The sequence below is a fragment of the Oncorhynchus nerka genome, linkage group LG17 (assembly GCF_034236695.1).
Source record: "Oncorhynchus nerka isolate Pitt River linkage group LG17, Oner_Uvic_2.0, whole genome shotgun sequence".
Classification (NCBI taxonomy): Eukaryota; Metazoa; Chordata; class Actinopteri; order Salmoniformes; family Salmonidae; genus Oncorhynchus; species Oncorhynchus nerka.
This window is the reverse complement of record NC_088412.1, coordinates 41,208,282-41,229,119: the sequence shown is the minus strand read 5'-3', so window position 1 is coordinate 41,229,119 and position 20,838 is coordinate 41,208,282. Positions and strand designations below refer to the sequence as shown.

General features: G+C 42.6%; 1 protein-coding gene across 2 annotated transcripts; it reads right to left on the bottom strand.

Moving 5' to 3' along the window:
- Nucleotides 1-2,595: 2,595 nt before the first annotated feature.
- LOC115145250 (sarcalumenin-like) lies at nt 2,596-19,325 on the bottom strand. 2 transcript variants are annotated; one of them, XM_029686675.2, is made up of 12 exons: nt 19,046-19,325; nt 7,985-8,096; nt 7,652-7,745; nt 7,420-7,474; nt 7,073-7,213; nt 5,432-5,592; nt 4,732-4,830; nt 4,424-4,569; nt 4,073-4,244; nt 3,834-3,946; nt 3,655-3,739; nt 2,596-3,560 (listed from the first exon to the last, which is right to left on the bottom strand). In XM_029686675.2, the coding sequence occupies exons 1-12, from the start codon at nt 19,161-19,163 to the stop codon at nt 3,504-3,506; spliced, it is 1,353 nt and encodes a 450-aa protein (XP_029542535.1). In that variant the 5' UTR covers nt 19,164-19,325; the 3' UTR covers nt 2,596-3,503. The 2 variants fall into 2 exon arrangements, with proteins under 2 accessions (XP_029542535.1, XP_064859240.1); XM_065003168.1 differs by lacking the exon at nt 19,046-19,325 and adding an exon at nt 17,923-18,054.
- Nucleotides 19,326-20,838: the final 1,513 nt, after the last annotated feature.

The following is a 20,838-nucleotide window of genomic DNA, read 5'->3' as shown; positions in this document are numbered from 1 at the left end:
GTTTCACAATTTTAAAAAATTTGTTGGACAATTTAGGATCACGTTCAGCCAGTTTTCCCAAAAATGGTGGTGCAAAATATTGATCCATTAAGATATTTTTCCCATCAGGAAATGCGGGAATATTCTGGTAGGCCGGTCTGATCGGACCTGCATGAGCATGCTCCTCAACTGTGCTTTTTGTTTCTTTCTCTCGAATAATTAATTGTCAATCCTTCCTTATGACCCAGATGGAATCACGTGATCGTTTCTTAACCCATAGAAAGTCCTGACTCCCGCCCAGTTGACTACTTTCACATGGTGGAAGGCCTCAATGGCAATGTCCATGCCAAAATGGGTTTTATCCATCTTGCCCAGGGCTCTCCAACCCTGTTCCTGGAGCGCTACCATCCTGTAGGTTTTCGCTCCAACCCTAATCTAGTGCACCTGATTCCAATAATTAGCTGGTTGATAAACTGAATCAGCTTAATTACAACTGGGGTTGTATTGAAAACCTGCAGGAGAGTAGCTCTCCAGGAACTTGGTTGGAGAGCCCTGATCTAGATTCCTCTATCAAATTATGATTTGTTCCATCTTCCGCTGTTTTCCAAGTAACTATTCTGAGTAGTCTTGTGGGGTCATAATAAAAGAGAAAAAGAAAAGGTGGCATGGAGAAATTGAGAGAAACGGCAAAAAGATAAGACGTTCCGTAGGCCTACGCTGGCTGCTGCCGATAGAGATAGCGAGGGAGAGTGATGGGGTTATTGACAGGGTTGCAGAGAAAAGTGCATTGCTGAGCTGCCTGTTGACCATGTAAGGTAGGACAGCCTTCTGTGGTTTGATAGAGATTCACTACATGGCCAAATGTATGTGGACACCACTTCAAATGAGTTGATTCGGGCTATTTCAACCACACCCGCTGCTGACAGGTGTATACAATTGAGCACACATGCAATCTCCATAGACAAACATTTAGTAGAATGCCCTTACTGATGAGCTCAGTGACTTTCAACGTGGCACCATCATAGGATGGCACATTTCCAACAAGTCAGTTCATCAAATTTCTGCCCTGCTAGTTTCATTTACATTTCCCGGTCAACTGTAAGTGCTGTTATTGTGAAGTGGAAACGTCTAGGAGCAACAACGGCTCAGCCACTGAGAGGTAGGCCTCACAAGCGCGAAGCACGTAAAAATCGTCTGTCCTCGGTTGCAACATTCACTACCGAACAACTGCCCGAATGCATAGTGCCAACTGTAAAGTTTGGTTTAGGAGGAATAATGGTCTGGGGCTGTTTTTCATGGTTTGGGCTAGCCCCCTTAGTTCTAGTGAAGGGAATTCTTAATGCTACAGCATACAATGACATTCTAGACATTCTGTGCTTCCAACTTTGTGGCAACAGTGTGGGGAAGGCCCTTTCCTGTTTCAGCATGACAATGGCCCTGTGCACAAAGCGAGGTCCATACAGAAATGGTTTGTCGAGATCGGTGTGGAAGAACTTTGACTGTCCTGCACATAGCCCTGACCTCAACCCCATCGAACACCTTTGGGGTGTATTGGAACGCCGACTGCGAGCCAGGCCTGAACGCCCAACCTCAGTGCCCGACCTCACTAATGCTTTTGTGGCTGAATGAAAGCATGTCCCTGCAGCAATATTCCAACATCTAGGGGAAAGCCTTCCCAGAAGGGTCAATGCTGTTATAGCAGCAAAGGAGGGAACAACTCCATATTAATGCCCATGATTTTGGAATGAGATGTTCGATGAGAAGGGATCCACATACTTGTGGCCATGTAGTGTATGACTCAACTGAGGGAATGGTCTCTGACATTGACAGAACTGAGCATACCTGTGATTAGAATTAGATTTACTGTCTTATTAGGCCTACTATTGACAAACTTATAGGATACATGAAGGGAGTCCAGCGGCACGCCTTCATCCCACCATGCAGCATTCCCCCTCACCCTTTACACTTGAAATTCCCACGACTCGTGTACCAGTCCATCCCTGGTTTCACCTGACAAAATGTAGGCTACGTCATATTAACATGACCAGTTTTAGGCAGAAGTTAGACGCATCCATGCATGTTCATTTCTGTTCTCTTATCACAGATGCGGAGTGTTAGGTTCCATCCACTTCCACACTCCAGGAGGACCTGCCCCCTGCTAAAGAGTCCCCAAAACACCCTCATGGTCAGGATATTCCGTTCCCTCAACTATTCAGAGCAGCTTCTGAAATACAGTATGCCTGGACTACCCGGGACACCCAGAAGAGGACTAGCCCACCCACCCCTGGTTCCTCTCCAAGTTTCTTCATTCTAGAGATCTTCCTGGCCATTATGCTTTTGCTTAGCTTGCTCTTTGGGGTGTAGGCCGGTTGATTTAATGTCTAAACTATTTTTAAACAAGTTCATTTTGAATGAAACATACTACCAATGTAGGAAAAGAAAGTGAAACATTACAGATCCTCAGTGTCATGGTTGTGAACTGCTTGTTCAGACAGCTGCTGTGCTTATTCATTAGTCTTACAGTTAGAAACAATTGACATTCATGGTCAGAAAACGTGTGGAACAGCACAATTGCTGCTTTGAACAGTTACGTGAACAAAAGGAACAGCAAGTAAATAGTATCGCATAAGTAATTTAATGCTGAGAGTTCACCTTGTACAGGTACCATGATCCTCGTGTTATTATTGGTTTATTGCAGCATAGGTGTTTGTCTGAGTCAGATGTTGAAGCCTGGAGTAGCAAACAGGCACAACTGTGGATACCAAACATTGTAAAAACTTATATAAATGCTTTGTTCAATTCATAATGTAGTTTGTAATCTCATACAAAAATACAGGTCCCATGATGTTTGTTGTTTTTAAAATCTACCTCTCAGGTAACATGGTAGTGAAAAATATTGGGAAATGAATATTACAGTGCGTGCCAGAGTTAGGTTCTGAATGCTCATATTAGAAATTGAGGCGATCTATGGTTTACAACTACATGAATGAACAGATATTGGACTGACAACACTTGGACAAGGATTACATTTCCCATGTCGCCCTGCGTACTCCGGAGGGACACGTAAATGGTGCGTTCAAGACAACTCTGAAATTCAGACATTCTCTACCTGGACATTCGTTGTAGAAAGAGGAGGCCAGAGTTTTCCCACTTGGAATGAATCAGAATCAACCAATAGGAAGCTGTACGCCAGGGCCGTTCAATTACAGTCCTGGAGGGCCGAAACCCTTTTTTGTTTCTACCTGGTAGTTAATTGCACTCACCTGGTGTCCCAGGTCTGAATCAGTCTCTGATTAGAAGGATGAAAACCAGAAGTGCTTTGGCCCTCCATGACTGACATTGAACAGCCCTGCTCTACACAAATAACTTATGTTCATTTTAACTCTTGAGTTTCAGAATTGCCATGAATGCACCATAAGGCATGGCCAGGAAGATAAAGCCTGAACAGTTTAAACCCTACATTACATTTGGTCCTCTACAGTAGGAATGTTAAGTGGTACGTCAGTGGTTTCCTCCATTTTCTTTCAGTCCATATCTTGATCACCCACACTCTGGCGAAGGTATTCCTCATAGAGCTTCTTCTACAGGAAGGGAGAGATACACACAGTTAGTGGTCAAGCACACACTGGACTGAATGCTCACACACATACCACTGCATGGTCACACACACACTACCTTCTTTGTCTTCACCACCTCCTGCACATAATCCATCTTTTCCTGTAGCTGCCTCTTCTGTCGGCCAGAGAGAGTGGGCTGAGTCCTGCAGAGATCGAGAGCGATGCTTTAGGCATAATTAATTGATAACTGGTGGTACTTGAACAAGATGCCGCAGTTTGTGTGTGCTCAGCTCTTACCTGAAGGAGAAGCGGGCAAGGATGAGGAGTAGGAAGGAGAGGAAGATGAGTCCGCCACAACTGTAGAGCTGGTACTCCACGGACATGGAGACAAACACTCTCACTACAGGAGCCTGTGGGTAGGGGGGAGGCAGAGAGTCACACAAACACAAAAGTTCCACGTCTCACACACACACAACCACGGTCAGACTAATAACCACCACCCCTTAACACCGTCTCCCTCTTACAAATAAACTGACCAGGTAGAGAGAGAGGGCCTCGATGCCGTCATCCCCCAGGGCCATCTCTAGCAGCTCTTTGGAGAAGCTGCCCAGCACCAGGGCTGCCATCAGCATGAAGGGGACACTGAAGCCCAGAAGAGCCAACAAACAGCCCTTACAGCGCGCCCGCCGGTTATCTACACTGGTCTGCCTGAGGGAGAGAGAGAGAGAGAGAAAGAGAGAGGGTGGGGGGGGGTATTGTTGTGTTGGAAAGAAGAGAAGATCAGTGATGTGTGTGTGTCATCTACAGTATCCTCAGTCATAGTCTTTTTATCAGCAAGTTGAGAATAAGTGTAGGTGTAAAACACACTGCATGCATGCGTTTGTTACCTGTCTTGGCTGAGTGTATCTGCAATGGCCTCAGTGATAAGCTCACAGTCCTTCTCTAGTGAGTTGAGTGTGTTCTGGACTGTCTGGTTGATGGTCTTCTCGATGGTGCGACATGCCTCCTCAATCTGGTTCACACAGCGACTGGGCTGGGGTTGGGACAAGCAGGTGGAAGTGAAGTTCAAAACATATGTACATAGTATACATACATTTGATTTATTTAGCTAGGATAGTCCAAGATTGCCCAGGTTGGCACATCCAGTGACTTTCAGGTGCCGTGTACAAAAAGGTGGGTGCGGTGCGGTGGCTACCTTGTTGGGGTTGGGAACATAGATGGTAGGCATGTCAAAGCCACACTTGTTGAGTCCCGGCCGCTTGCACAGCTCCTGGACTATCTGCATCATCACCCTCTGAAAGACCCAATCACGACAGGGATTGATTTTCTGATTAGCTAATGTTTGAAACTTCAATCTGGGAGCTGTTAGATTATAACAAACTGGCCAACTTCCTCCCAGCCCCTTGTCAACCTTGCTCATAATGTAAATATGTATAAGGTGTGTGTAATAGAGAATTTCCAGGTGAAATAAACACAAAAGCGGCCGTTGATAAAGTAAAAAAAAAAAAAGATATCTATATTTTAGTACAATTTGCTCGAGGGAGAAACCTCCAGCACAGAAGCAGAGAAAATGTATTCCGAGCCTTCCCTGAGCTGGCCCTAATATCCCAAGCACATATGTTCTCTAAACACATAAAAGACAAGGCAGTGAATCACACACTCTCACAGAGTACAATAATAACCAGTGTGTCCTCGGAACTGGCACCTTTAGACTGGCACCAACACTATCAGCAGATAGGTTATGGACAGTTCTCCTTCACGTCTAGTGATTAAAAACCTTCCACGAACAGAATCATGTGTATTACAGAAAATAAAAAGTATAATACATTGCGTTAATAACTTAAGTGAATATGAACTTTATTCATCTTAAATTTCCCACTACAGTGTGTGTGTACCTGTCTGTCCGACTCTCCCCCGGCCTCGTCGGCCTTGCTGAGGTACAAGCGCAGGCGGTCACCGTGCTTCTCGTTGAGCTTCTCCACGATGTTGAGGGTGCGCTTGCACAGCGCCTGGCCCATGGGGTCAAAGAACACCAGGATGAGGTCACACAGCTCGCCTGGGAGGGGACAGAGACGAGCCTGTTATGTTCTTCTCAACTAGCCAGATAGATAAACAAAAGCAAATCTTTACACACAGATGGTGTGTGTGTGTCATGATGAAACACAGACAGAGATTAATATGAAAGCATGCGGTAAAGTCAAAAGTACAGTACCAGTCAAAAGTATGAACACCTACTCATCCGAGGGTTTTTCTTTATTTTGTACTACGCTTTTCCAACCGTCTTAAAAGTAATTCCCACATACGCTAAGCACTTTTTGGCTGCTTTTCCTTCACTCTGCGGTCCAACTCATCCCAAACAATCTCAATTGGGTTGAGGTCAGGTGATTGTGGAGGCCAGGTCATCTGATGCAGCACTCCATCACTCTCCTTCTTGGTCAAATAGCCCTTACACAGCCTGGAGGCGTGTTGGGTCAGTGTCCTGTTGAAAAACAAATGCTAGTCCCACTAAGCACAAACCAGATGGGATGGTGTATCGCTGCAGAATGCTGTGGTAACCATGCTGGTTAAGTGTGCCTTGAATTCTAAATAAATCACAGAGTGTCACCAGCAAAGTACCCCCACCTCCATGCTTCACGGTGGGAACCACACATGCAGAGATCATCCGTTCACCTAGTCGGTGTCTCACAAAGACGCGGCGGTTGGAACAAAAAATCTCAAATTTAGACTCATAAGACTAAGGGACAGATTTCCCACTGTCTTTGCTTGTGTTTCTTGGCCCAAGTCTCTTCTTATTATTGGTGTGGTTTCTTTGCAGCAATTCAACCATGAAGGCATGATTCACACAGTGTCCTCTGAACAGTTGAGAGGTGTCTGTTACTTGAACTCTGAAGCATTGGGCTGCTATTTGAGGCTGGTAACTCTAATGAACTTATCCTCTGCAGCAGAAGTAACTCTGGGTCTTCCTTTCCTGTGGCGGTCCTCATGAGAGCTAGTTTCATCATAGCGCTTGATGGTTATTGCGACTGCAATTGAAGAAACTTTCAAAAGTACTTGACATTTTTCTGATTGACTGACCTTCATGTCTTAAAGTAATGATGGACTGTCATTTCTCTTTGCTTATTTGAGCCGTTCTTGCCGTAATATGGACTTGGTCTTTTACCAAATAGGGATATCTTCTGTATACTACCCCTACCATGTCACAACACAACAAATAGGCTCAAACACATTAAAAAGGAACGAAATTACACAAATTCACTTTTTAACAAGGTACACCTGTTAACTGAAATGCATTCCAAGAGTGTGCAAAGCTGTCAACTTTGAAGAATCTTCAATATAAAATATATTTTGATTTGTGTAACACTTTTTTGGTTACTACATGATTCCAGATGGGTTATTTAATCTTCACTATGATTCTACAATGTAGACAATAGTAAAAATAAAGAAACTCTTGAATGAGTAGGTGTGTCCAAACATTTGACTGTTACTGTATATTCACAAAATTACACACCCTACACCACCATATTGTGGTGACCTACCCAGCCACATGATGGCCTGGTCCACATCGAAGGGGTACTTCATGTCCCCGTCCACCAGGCCAGGAGAGTCCACAAACGTCACTAGGCTGAAACGTTTCTGCCGCGATGTGCAGATCTCAGTGCCCAGGTACTCAGACACACCTACAGGCAGAGAGCGAGAGTCCTTTACTTGAATGGTATTTTCATGCATTTCACACAAAGTGCTGACTAATGTTTAGAATGGGTCGTCAGTCATGCTACCATTACCATTGTATTTCTATTGCATCATATAATACAGGGGAGGGAGTTGTTTCCTGAGTCTTACTATGACGCAGACTAATGAGGTTGAATCAACTCTGAAGTCTCACCCTTGATCTCGTGTAGCGGTTTGAAGTGTGGATAAAGGTGCAGCGTGGCATTTCCCTGAAATACAGCAAGAAACAAAACAAAGTTTACATTCTGCGAGAAAAACAAATATCCACCGTGTGAGCACTTACTCAGCGAAAAGGTTAAGCCCCTCAAAGTACCTCAACCAAAGTGCATGACGTGAGGAGCAAACTGAAGGGGAAATTCACTCAGAACTATACCAACAGTACTCACTGTGAGAGACTCTCTCTTGCGGCCACTAGTAACAAAGCTGAAGCCTTGCGTCTCAATGGCCACTCCTGTGCGCTGGATGTGCTCTTCCACATACCTGAGACAAAGTTATAGCAGACATTAACAAGCACTCTCTCTGGCATTCATGTCCACACACACACACAATGACAAATGGACCATAATTACAATGACTTTGAAGCAAAAGGAAGCATAGGGGACAGTAAGTATCAGTGAACGGAAAAGTCCCTGTCCCTGATGGAATACTTTTCAAAGTGCATCCTTCTCTCTACCCCTTCTGGCGTTGTCAATGATAACCTTGATTTGATTGAACATTACCAGTTGATGAAGGAGCTCTTGCCGGCAGAGTGGTTGCCCATCAACATGACCGTGATCTTTTTCCTGGGTGCCAGCAGAGTCACGCCAACTGACTGGGCCACTGCTACCAGCCCTAGAATAGAGAGAGCAGGGGATGTGGGATGTGATCAGGACAATTAGCTAACGTTAGATAAGCGAACATCGGCTAGCTAGCTATGGGATAAATACTAGCCGTAAACTTGCACATCGATTTGATGAGTTTCGTATAACGCTGATTGATCAAATTTGTTAGTTTACTAGCATTAGCCGCTAACTACCTCTAGCTATTGCTAACAACTCCTACTGGTAGTCACGTTAAAGAGGCAATCCTAATTTAAATATTAACAAAGTGTCCTCCCCACCAGTTTCAGTAAAAAGCTGAGGGATGTGGCTGGAGAAATAGAACAACTTCAAATCCATAGACTACGCTATGTATGCAAGGGTTCTGATGAGGTTCGACTGTTGAACTAAGCTCAGGCATTTATACGTCATATTCTTCAGGAATCAATGTGTAGCTACATACCATAAATGTATAAGCAACTAAGTAGGGTCCCCCTCCCCCCCCCAAAAATGCATATTTTGACCAATGGGTAAAATAATTTGTTAAATTGTGTAGATAAATAGCCCCCCCTTATCATGTAGCTCTGACACACTATATATACAAAGGTATGTGGACACCCCTTAGCAGTAGAATGGCCTTACTTGAAGAGCTCAGTGACTTTCAACATGGCACCGTCATAGGATGCCAACTTTCCAACATGTCGGTTTGTGGGGGACCAACTCCATATTAATGCCCATGATTTTGGAATGAGATGTTCGACGAGCAGGTGTCCACATACTTTTGGTCATGTAGTGTCAAATTGGAGTTTAACTTTACAGTAGTACAATTAAATTCAAAACCTACGTTTTTGACCAAAAAAACTCAGATGCTTATAAAAGGGTCTAAGATTAAATTGTTCCTTCTCTTATTTGTTCCTGACCTGCTGTGATGAGACACTTTATTTCTCTCCAACCCATGGATTTTTGGGACATGGCCTTTTAGGCTATGATTTCGCTCTCTCTGACCATGCTTAGAATAATGCCTTGTAATTCTTGTTAATGCCTTGTAACTTAATAAGCTTTAGGCCTTACATGGGAATCCAGACATTTCATAAAGTATTTAAATACACGTGTATTTAGAATTCTATTCCCAGACTTTTCTTCAATGCCTATTAGTGTAACTCAAGTCTCCTTGCATATTCCTATTTATACTATGGAGTCTTAGTCTTATGAATCGCATGTGATTTATATATACACTAGGCAAAAAAAAAAAGACGTCCTCTCACTGTCATCTGCGTTTATTTTCAGCAAACTTAACGTGTAAATATTTGTATGGACATAACAAGATTCAACAACTGAGACATAAACTGAACAAGTTCCACAGACATGTGACTAACATTTACATTTAAGTCATTTAGCAGACGCTCTTATCCAGAGTGACTTACAAATTGGTGCATTCACCTTATGACATCCAGTGGAGCAGCCACTTTACAACAGAAATGGAATGTGTCCCTGAACAGGGGGGTCAAAATCAAAAGTATCAGTCAGTATCTGGGTGTGGCCACCAGCTGCATTAAGTACTGCAGTGCATCTCCTCCTCATGGACTGCACCAGATGTTCCAGTTCTTGCTGTGAGATGTTACCCCACTCTTACACCAAGACACCTGCAAGTTCCTGGACATTTCTGGGTGGGGAATGGGCCGAGCCCTCCGATCCAACAGGTCCCAGATGTGCTCAATGGGATTGAGATCCGGGCTCTTCGCTGGCCATGGCAGAACACTGACATTCCTGTCGTGCACGAAATCGCGCACAGAACGAGCAGTATGGCTGGTGGCATTGTCATGCTGGAGGGTCATGTCAGGATTAGCCTGCAGGAAGGGTACCACATGAGGGAGGAGGATGTCTTCCCTGTAATGCACAGTGTTGAGATTGCCTGCAATGATAACAAGCTCAGTCCGATGATGCTGTGACACACCGCCCCAGACCATGACAGACCCGCCACCTCCAAATTTATCCCACTCCAGAGTACAGGCCTCGGTGTAACGCTCATTCCTTTGACAATAAACACGAATCCGACCATCACCCCTGGTGAGACAAAACCACAACTTGTCAGTGAAGAGCACTTTTTGCCAGTCCTGTCTGGTCCAACGACGGTGGGCCCATAGGTGACGTTGTTGCCGGTGATGTCTGGTGAGGACCTGCCTTACAACAGGCCTACAAGCCCTTAGTCCAGCCTCTCAGCCTATTGCGGACAGTCTGAGCACTGATTGTGCGTTCCTGGTGTAACTCGGGCAGTTGTTGCCATCCTGTACCTGTCCCGCAGCTGTGATGTTCAAATGTACCGATCCTGTGCAGGGTTTTTTATTATTATTTACACGTGGGTCTGCCACTGTGATGATGATCAGCTGTCCTCCCCGTCTCCCTGTCTTGGGAGTCTCACAAAAAAGTATGGACATTGCAATTTATTGCCCTGGCCACATCTGTAGTCCTCATGACTCCTTGCAGCATGCCTATGGCACGTTCACGCAGATGAGCAGGGACCATGGGCATCTTTCTTTTGGTGTTTTTCAGAGTCAGTAGAAAGGCCTCTTTAGTGTCCTGCGTTTTCATAACTGTGACCTTAATTGCCTTCCGTCTGTAAGCTGTTAGCATCTTAACGACGATTCCACAGCTGCATGTTCATTCATGGTTCATTGAACAATCATGGTTAACAGTGTTTAAACCCTTAAACAATGAAGATCTGTGAAGTTATTTGGATTTTTACAAATTATCTTTGAAAGATACGGTCCTGAGAAAGGGATGTTTTCTGTTGTTGCCGAGTTTATAATCAAATATTACTGCCCACTACAGTTAATGGTGATCCCGACGTAATATATCTTCCGGATCATTTGGAGTTTATTTCATTAGATTCCCCGATATATATTACGAACACATGCATGATGGAGAATATGCAAGCAATAGATATGTTTGAGTTAGAGCAATCTCAAATTAATGATATGATCAAGAAAGGCAAAAATGGTCTGACATTTAATTGACTAGGGATGAAATTCTTCATTACTGGCAATGTTGGAATGCATAAGAAAAAAAAAATCAAATACATTAATTCTATAGCTTGTGTTTATACTTGGAAAAAAGTGAATTGTGACACAGCAAACTAGTGTTGAACAAGCTTGATATGACTGAAGTCCCAGAGGACCTCATAGCGCAAAATAGAGCAGTTGCAATCAGAAAGAACTTCAATCAAGCGAAAAAGAGCATGATTTGACAAGGTCATTTCTACATGACGCACAGAGAGATGTGTTATAACAGGGCACAAATAATCTCCAAAGTGATTTGTTGGAGTGACGTTGTTGGAACCTAGACTGAGGAAATCCTAACTCGTCATAAGATGCAGAAATCATGAGATTTAGGTAGAGGCAGACCATCTCGATTCTTATTGCAACATGGGTAGATTGAGCTTCTAAAACTTAGGATGTTGATTATTTGACGGTGTTAATTTCTTCCTTTTGCAACTCAATTTCTATAATCCATATGTGATTGTTATATAGGCTACTTTTGTGAATGTGCTTTCTTTAATGTACACAGATTGCTAGATAAACTAATGCCTCATTTAAAAAAACACAAATAGTTTATTTTCCTATGGGTGGTGCATATGGCCAATATATAGAAGTGTGCACACTATGAAAAGTCATTGCTTTGTTTGTCACAAAATGGCCTTAGAACTTTCACCATTGATATGCTAATGTTAGCATCTCAGTTTACAGAACCTAACACATTGCTTATGAAACAACTTGCACTATAATTCTCACACAGACTAGAATTTGTCAGATGTATTTTTCAGTTGCGATTTTTCAGTTGCGATTGAACTTTTAGAATTGTTCTTGATTATTTAAAAATTCTGCTCATTTTGTTAATTTTCAAAGAGAATCCATTTGCTCTCAAAGCGAGGAGAGTTTGCAAGTTGTGTTTTAAATATGTCTTCATATAGTGATCTTTGATCATCTCTTATGTCCAGTACTAGTCAAAAGTTTGGACACCAACTCATTCAAGGGTTTTTCTTTATTTGGACTATTTCTACATTGTAGAATAAGGCATCAAAACTATGAAATAATACATGGAATCATGTAGTAACCCAAAAAAATTAAAACATGAAATATATATTTTTAAAGAGTTAAATAAAAATATATTTGAGATTCTTCGAAGTAGCCACCCATTGCTTTGATGAAAGCTTTGAACACTCTTGCCATTTTCTCAACCAGCTTCATGAGGAATGCTTTTCCAACAGTCTTGAAGGAGTTCCCACATATGCGGAGCACTTGTTGGCTGCTTTTCCTTCACTCTGCAGTCCAACCCATCCCAAACCATCTCAATTGGGTTGAGGTCGGATTATTGTGGGGGACAGGTCATTTAATGACACACTATCACTCACCTTCTTGGTCAAATAGCCCTTACACAACCTGGAGGTGTGTTGGGTCATTGTCCTGTTGAAAAACAGATAATATTCCCACTAAGCCCAAACCAGATGGGATGGCGTATCGTTGCAGAATGCTGTGGTAGCCATTCTGTTTAAGTGTGCCTTGAATTCTAAATAAAATCACCGGCAAGGACCAAAACAAGCAGATACTGAAATCTGACTATTTTTTAAATTATATATTTGTAATAATTATATAAATGTAATGTAAATGTAATAATGACAGTTACTACAATACTGAATGAACCCTTCTATTTTAACTGAATATAATACATAAATAAAATCAATTTAGTCTCAAATAAATAAACATGTTCAATTTGGTTTAAATAAATGCAAAAAAAAACTGTTGGAGAAGAAAGTAAAAGTGCAATATGTAAAAAAAGATAACATTTAAATTAAGCTCAGAACATGAGAATATATGAAAGCTGGTGGTTCCTTTTAACATGAGTCTTCAATAATCCCAGTTAAGTATTAGGTTGTAGTTATTATAGGACTATTTCTCTCTATACCATTTGTATATCATATACCTTTGACTATTGGATGTTCTTATAGGCCCTGTATTATTGCCAGCCTAATCTCGGGATTTGATGGGCTTGAAGTCATAAACAGTGCTGTGCATCAAGCATTGCTAAGAGTTGCTGGCAAATGCAGTAAATTGCTGTTTGAATGAATGCTTACGAGCATGCTGCTGCCTACCACCGCTCAGACTGCTCTATCAAATCATAGACTTAATTATAATAAACGCACAGAAATACAAGCCTTAGGTTCTTAATATGGTCAAATCCAGAAACTATCATGTTGAAAAACAAAACGTTTATTCTTTCAGTGAAATACGGAAATGTTCAATATTTTAACGAACGGGTGGAAACTAAGTCTAAATATTGCTGTTACATTGCACAACCTCAATGTTATGTCATAATTATATACAATTCTGGCAAATTAATGACGGTCTTTGTTAGGAATAAATTGTCTTCACACACTTCGCAACGAGCCAGGTGGCCCAAACTGCTGCATATACCCGGACTCTGCTTGCACTGAACACAAGAGAAGTGACAAATTCCCTAGTTAATATTGGCTGCTAACAAGAATTTAACTAAATATGCAGGTTTAAAAAAACACTTGTGTGTATTGATTTTAAGAAAGGCATTGAGGTTTATGGATAGGTGCATTTGTGCAACGATCATGCTTTTTTCTCAAATGCGCTTTTGTTAAAATCACCACCCGTTTGGCAAAGTTGAAGTAGGATGTGATTCGATAATAAATTAACAGGCAACGCATTGATTATATGCAACGCAGGACAAGCTAGTTAACCTAGTAATATCAACCATGTGTAGTTAACTAGTGATTATGTGAAGACTTCTTATTAAAAAATAATCAAAGTTTAATGTTATCTAGCAACTTACCATGGCTCCTTGCAGCCACAAGGTCCTTTTGATGCTGCACTCGCGTAACAGGTGGTCAGCCTGCCACACAGTCTCCTCGTGGATTACAATGTAATCGGCCATAATCGGAGTCGAAAAAGGCAGATTATCGATTATGAAAACTTGAAATTGGCCATGCCGATTAATCGGTCGACCTCTAGTATGTACGTACAGTCACTGTGGGGACGACATCATCGATGCGGTTATTGATGAAGCCAGTGACTGATGTGGTGTACTGCTCAATGCCTTCGGAAGAATCCCGGAACATATTCCAGGCTGTGCTATCAAAACAGTCCTGTAGTTTAGCATCTGTGTCATCTGACCACTTTTTTATTGACCAAGTCACCGGTGCTTCCTGCTTTCGTTTTTTTGCGTTTAAACAGGAATTAGGAGGATAGAATTATGGTCAGATTTGCCAAATGGAGGGCGAGCTTTGTACGAGTATCTGTGTGGCGTAAAGGTGACCTAGAGTTTCCCCCCCCCCTCTGGTTGTCATTTTAGGGAACTATCGCTTTAACAAATGTGTGATGAACATGAATTAATATATTTTATGTGATTATTTATCCATTAAATGTATGTACTTTTTCCTATTGAAATCCTTTTAACATCATGTGCCAGAGAACCTTATGGCTTGAGCCCAGATTGAAGAAAAATAATACATACAAAAACATTTGGGGCCAGGGCTAAGCCAGGATTCCCCAAACCAGTGTTGCAACTTAGCGACTAGGTCGCTATATTTAGCGAGTACTCAGACCACTCTAGCGACACATTTTCAAAAACATCAACTAGCAACTTTTTCTGGTGTTATTGGAGACTTTGACACTCTGACGTGAAAGCACGTATCGTTCTTACTCATCTCAACGTGGGCCCCAACCGTCCCAAAGCACTCACAGGCGGCCCAGTCCTCACACAGCGGTCCCTCACAGATGCAGTCAGAGCAGGAGATGTTCACCCCTCCACGTCCAGACTGCAAATGAATCACGCGAGTATCTGGCTTATATTCAGGGCGGGATGTAAATGTAAAATGTTCTTTGTTTAAAATAAATCACTGCACAAAAACAAATCACTGCATTTGACTCACACAGCCTCAGTCACTTACTCACCTTGTCCACTGTGTGTGTGTGCCCATCTGTGACATAAGCTAAACATCTAGCTGGCTAGCTCTCATGTCTCAGTCTAAACTGTACACTCAAAAATACAGAAAGGAGTGGGAATCAAACCCTGAATTCAAAGGCTGGTTGAAGTCATTTATTGGAGATGATACACGGGCATACTGCCTGTATTTTAAGTCTGTTTTCTACACCAAACTTAGTGATGTAAAAAACAACAACTTAAAAACACTCAAAAGGCAAAGCTACAACAGTTCCACCCAAAACAAGCTGCCATTTATGGTTAAAAATATTGACTGCAAAAAAAGGCTGAGGCCACCATGGCATTAGCTATCGCTGAACACTGTTCCATGCTGGCATGTGATCACATTGGAGAAGCATGTAGAGCTGCATTCTCAGACTCCACTGCTGCTACCCACTTCAAAATGCACAGGACATAGCGCACAGAAATGATTAATGGTGTTCTAGCACCATTCTTTCTGAAAAAGTTGGTCGCAGATGTGGGTGACCAGCGTTTCAGCCTCCTCCTCGATGAGTCCACAGATGTAAGTGTAACAGTATAGACTTTATGTCCGTCCCCTCACCCCGACCTGGGCGCGAACCAGGGACGCTCTGCACACGTCAACAGTCACCCTCGAAGCATCGTTACCCATCGCTCCACAAAAGCCGCGGCCCTTGCAGAGCAAGGGGAACTACTACTTCAAGGTCTCAGAGCAAGTGACGTCACCGATTGAAACGCTATTTAGCGCGCACCGCTAACTAAGCTAGCCGTTTCACATCCGTTACATAAGTGTTTAAGTACCTGGGGGTTGTGGGTGCCACTCTCTGCAGCTTGCTGTAAGTCATGCTTCCAATGACACCATCCCCCGTAGTGTGGAGTACTAGGAATGAGAGACTTATAACTGGTTTTCAGTGTCTCCAAAGCGCAGGGAGGCCTACAAGGCCATATATGAGACCAACTGTAGGGAGAAACCTTTACAGATAACCAAGGTGTGTGCCACACATTGAACCCACGGTTTCACGCATTTCGGACCAGTGGGAGGAGCTTAGGCTGTATTTCACAGTCACCAAGTCCAGTGAACACTGCTACATGGCTGAGGTTTTATACTCCATGTACAGTGATCCTCAAAACATATTGTATCTGACTTTTTTGAACTCAGTGCTGGGTGAGGTACAGTTGGCCATCAAGGCTTTTGAGGGAGAGCAAGTAGATCCTCTTAAGCTACTTGACAACTTGGTTAGCCTGATCAAGTCTGTGAGCAGCAGGGTGCTGAATCCACTGGCAAATGTTGATGTACTCAAAGGGCCAACAGATGGATACATCAGTCCCAAACCGTACCTTGGTTACCTTTTTGAGTCAAAGGCAGCTGAGCTCCACCTTGCGCCTGAGGATGAAAACAATGTCGAAAGTGGGGTGTAGCCTTCACCGTCTCCCTCACTAGTGAGTTGAGGGTGAGACTGCCGGACAACATCGAAGCATTGCAGTACATGTCAGTTTTCAATGTGGAAGAAACTCTAAAGCACAATAAGAGCCCTGGAGAAATAGCCAAGCTCTTTGGCTACTCCCCTGCAGTGATAGACAAGATTGTCCAGCAATGGAGTGCCATCCATCTAAGTAAATGGAACGAGACAAAAATCACACTGGGCTTCTGGAGTGTGATTTGGAAGTTCAGAGATGCAGCTGATATCAACCCGTTTCAAGAACTTGCCATGGCTGCTGTGTCTGGGTTGTCCTTGCCACACTCGAATGCTGAAGTCGAGAGAGTATTCAGCCAGATGAGTGTGGTAAAAAGCTAAATTAGAAATCTGATGTCCTTACAGACCCTTAACTCCATCCTGTACATTCGATATGGACTGAAGCTGTCTGGTAAGGCTTGCTATGAGCACCAGCTGCCTGATAATATTTTGCAGCTTTTTGGCACATCAGCTGCTTACTCATTTAAGTCCGTTGCTGAACCTGCCAGAGAGCCTTGACCAAAATGACGATGACCCACTCTTTCTGTGAGCCAGCACAGCCTGTGTGTGTGGAGGGGGTTCTGAAAAAATATATATAATGGATTAGGGCCAGACTAATTACCATAATTTTCTCACATTGCCATTGACAGTTTGTTCTATTGTCTCTTTTTGGTCCATTTAGATTGTTAATGTAGATTGTATACAAAAAAATGTTATGGTTAAAAATGTTCATGTTTTACTGTGACTTGTTGTAGGCTCCTAAGTGGACCATAAGGTTAAAAACCAAACCAAATTAAGAAAAATAAACAAAAAAATAAAAATTTAATTTAAAAAACGAAGTAACTCTGCCAGAGTATCTCTTTTGGGTCACTTTTGCCGGTCCCAAGCCTGGATAAAGCAGGAGGGTTGGAATTGTGACATTAAAAAACAAAAACAAGAATCGACAGAAGAAAGTTCATTTGTAGTTCTAAACATATTTAGGGTGTTTTTTTACTCACCTTGTCTCTTCCACGACGTTATTCCTCTCTCCTATAGCGTCCATCACAATTACATGCACATGGCAAATTATGCAAATCAGGCGATGGCGTGATTTAGCGACTTTTAGGACAGCCAATAGCTACTTTCCTTACTGCGGAGTTGGCAACACTGTCAAAACTCCTTAAACCGGAACCCAAACCAGCTGCGCACGTGCGCTATCATGCATACATTTATTTTGTCCCCCTACACCAATCACCACACGCAGGTTAAAATATAAAAACAATCTCTGAACCAATGACATTAATTTGGGTACAGGTCGAAAAGCATTAAACATGTATGGCAATTTAGCTAGTTAGCTTGCACTTGCTAGCTAATTTGTCCGATTAAGCTACCTTGCTGTTGCTAGCTAATTTGTCCTGGGATATAAACATTGAGTTGTTAGTTTACCTGAAATGCACAAGGTCTTCTACTCCGACAATAAATCCACACATAAAACGGCCCACCGAATCGTTTCTAGTCATCGCTCCTCCTTCCAGGCTTTTTCATATTTGAATTTATATGGTGATGCATATAAACTTTCATAGTATTACCACGACGACCGGCAAAACAGTTCGTCTTTCAATCACCCACGTGGGTATAACCAATGAGGAGATGGCACGTGGGTACCTGCTTCTATAAACCAATAACAAGATGGGAGAGGCAGGACTTTCAGTGCGATCTGCGTCAGAAATAGAATAGAAAATAGTTCAATTTTAGCCCTTGGCATGGCAGACGCTCGTTGGCGCAATAATTGAATAACATAGATTTCTAAATGTATTTTGTGACGCTCGCGCACGCGACTTGCCCGGTCTGGTCAGCATGTTAGGTTAACAAATTTGGAAAGCCCTACCCAAAGTCACTGCTTATGTCTGGAGCCAGCCCTGCTCAGAACTATGCTGTGTGAAGATAGACAAATCAGACGTTGGAACTATAATGTTCTAAGTAAAATGCATTTTATAACATAAGGAAATAAAATTATCACTATAGAGTGAATGGACACAAACTACGCCCTTTTAACGTAATGTTACTAGCAAGCTACTAGCTAGTGACGCGTTACTCAGAATCAATCGGGTGGGTATAATTTGTGGAACATTCCAACAGGAATAGGTTCCTAAAACGTCGTAAATAACAAGGTTTCCAACAAACGCATACAAAGGTGTATAGAGGGCGAATAAGATACCGGGTAGGGAGTGGGCTATTTCATTACGTTTTTCACTCACCGCGTTTATTATGTCTTCATGCATATGGACAAACATTAAGAATAAGTTACGTGGTGAGTTGAAGCCTATTCGTTAGCTAGGTATATTGATCGTGCTATCTTTATATGCGTTTGTTGGCAACCTTGTACATTACGAAGTTTTGGTTACAGATTCCTGTTGGAACGTTCCACAAATTATACCCACCCGAATCAATGAGTCATACCAAATATAGCTAGCTAGACATACAGGCTGAATGACATTCCGACTGCAAATGCCTGTTGAAATTGGTGATCTCTTCGTTTGATCAGACATTAGCTAGCAATCTAACTCACCACTGTCGGCATCGATGTACAACTGATGACAGTCTCGTAAAATCCGCTCATCGCAAGACACACTACCAGATAACAAGTCGGCATTTGCCGCGATTCGGCTCTTGATTTTCCCAGACATTGCAAAACGTTAATCCAAACGTATGACGGAAAATAAATGTTTTAAACTATAAAAAGTATTAGCTAGCTACTCATTCAATTTCAGACTGATCTAAATTGCCCCTCTTCTTACTCCGTCTAAATTTAAATCACCCCGGTCCGTTGTAGAGGAACGTCGGAGCCACGTAGCCAACCAGTATATGCAAAGCCTTTCGGGTAGTGTAGTTCATGGTTCTTTTTATTTGGTATCATGTCGTTTGCACGTGTCATCAGCTACAGTACAGTAGTGTGTGGTCAGTCATGTTACATTTTGTAATACAAAAAAAGGACAAAATTGCACCACCAACTAACCCTAAACATATATACCAAAGTATAATAATTGATATGTCTTTACATAAAACTTGGCTTCACAAAAAAAAAAAAATAGACCAATATAATTTAAAATGCCTTTTTTTTTATTATGGCACTTTTTGATTTCGGTGCCAGGGAGTAAAAAAGAAACAATGAGAGCATGTCTTCTTTTAAGCAAACCATGTTCCCATCAGCCCTGGTTACAGAGGGAGTGTTTACAGAGTAGTCATTGGTGGACACCACTTTTTTTGTTACTCCCTGACCAAGGCCATGATCACAAAACAGTGATTATGCTGCAGGGCCTTGCTCTGGCCAATCCTCTTGAACGTGAGAACACGTGTCACCACTTGAGGTCACACTACCTCAAAATTCCATCACTATATTCCACTCAACCTTGCACCAACATCAGTGTGAATCATCTTAGTCCGATCACCTCCAAGAAATGGAGTGGCTTGCCAAACACTGTTTCTTGCATGGTTACCAGGTAACCAGAGCATGCCAAATAAAGAGCAGAATGGGGAACAATTAAAAGTATAAGGAAACATGTTGCATGCTATCCTGCCAAAAAGAAATGGAGATAAGACTGCCCTAACTGGTTGTTTATCAGTGTCTGTAATATTATAAGAGTAATCATTGATATACCAGTATCATCATGGAAGTTGACAGCAACCGTTTCCATCCAAGAGTTGTCATTATTTCTTGGGTTATCTACATAGCCAATATAAACCTAAGAAGTAGATGAGGGACAGAGAGAGAGAAACCATGTTTTCTTTATGTCAACTAAACAAACAAATACAAAATGAAAAATATAAGTGGTGTTCCTCATAAAATATATGAGGAAATTAAATTCTTTCTAGCCTGCTGACCTCCAGACCCAGCGAGTTGAACATCTGAGTGATGCGCTCGTGGATCTGATCTCTGTCCTGGGAGGAAGCTGCCAGGGTGTTCAGAGCCTCCTCAGAGACTGCAAGCCCCAACCCAGCAGGCCAGGAGAGCAACAACCCAGCAGCAGGACCGCTACCTCCGCCATTGTGCAAGGAGGAGCAGGAGGAGGGAGCACTGCCAGAGCCCTGCAAAATGACCTCCAGCAGGCCACAAATGTGCATGTGTCTGCTCAAACGGTCAGAAACAGACTCCATGAGGGTGGTATGAGGGCCCGACGTCCACAGGTGGGGGTTGTGCTTACACCGTGCAGGACGTTTGGCATTTGCCAGAGAACACCAAGATTGGCAAATTCGCCACTGGCGCCCTGTGCTCTTCACAGATGAAAGCAGGTTCACACTGAGCACATGTGACAGACGTGACAGAGTCTGGAGATGCCGTGGAGAACGTTCAGCTGCCTGCAA

Bases quoted from the DNA above. Each gene is read 5' to 3' on its own strand.
- LOC115145250 (XM_029686675.2), bottom strand. From the start codon at position 19,163: ATGTCTGGGAAAATCAAGAGCCGAATCGCGGCAAATGCCGACTTGTTA. The intron at 8,097-19,045 runs GTGAGTTAGATT...TCTCTATTCTAG, and splicing joins GTACATCGATGCCGACAGTG to GGCTGGTAGCAGTGGCCCAG. The intron at 4,831-5,431 runs GTACACACACAC...TGGGTCTTTCAG, and splicing joins GGGGAGAGTCGGACAGACAG to AGGGTGATGATGCAGATAGT.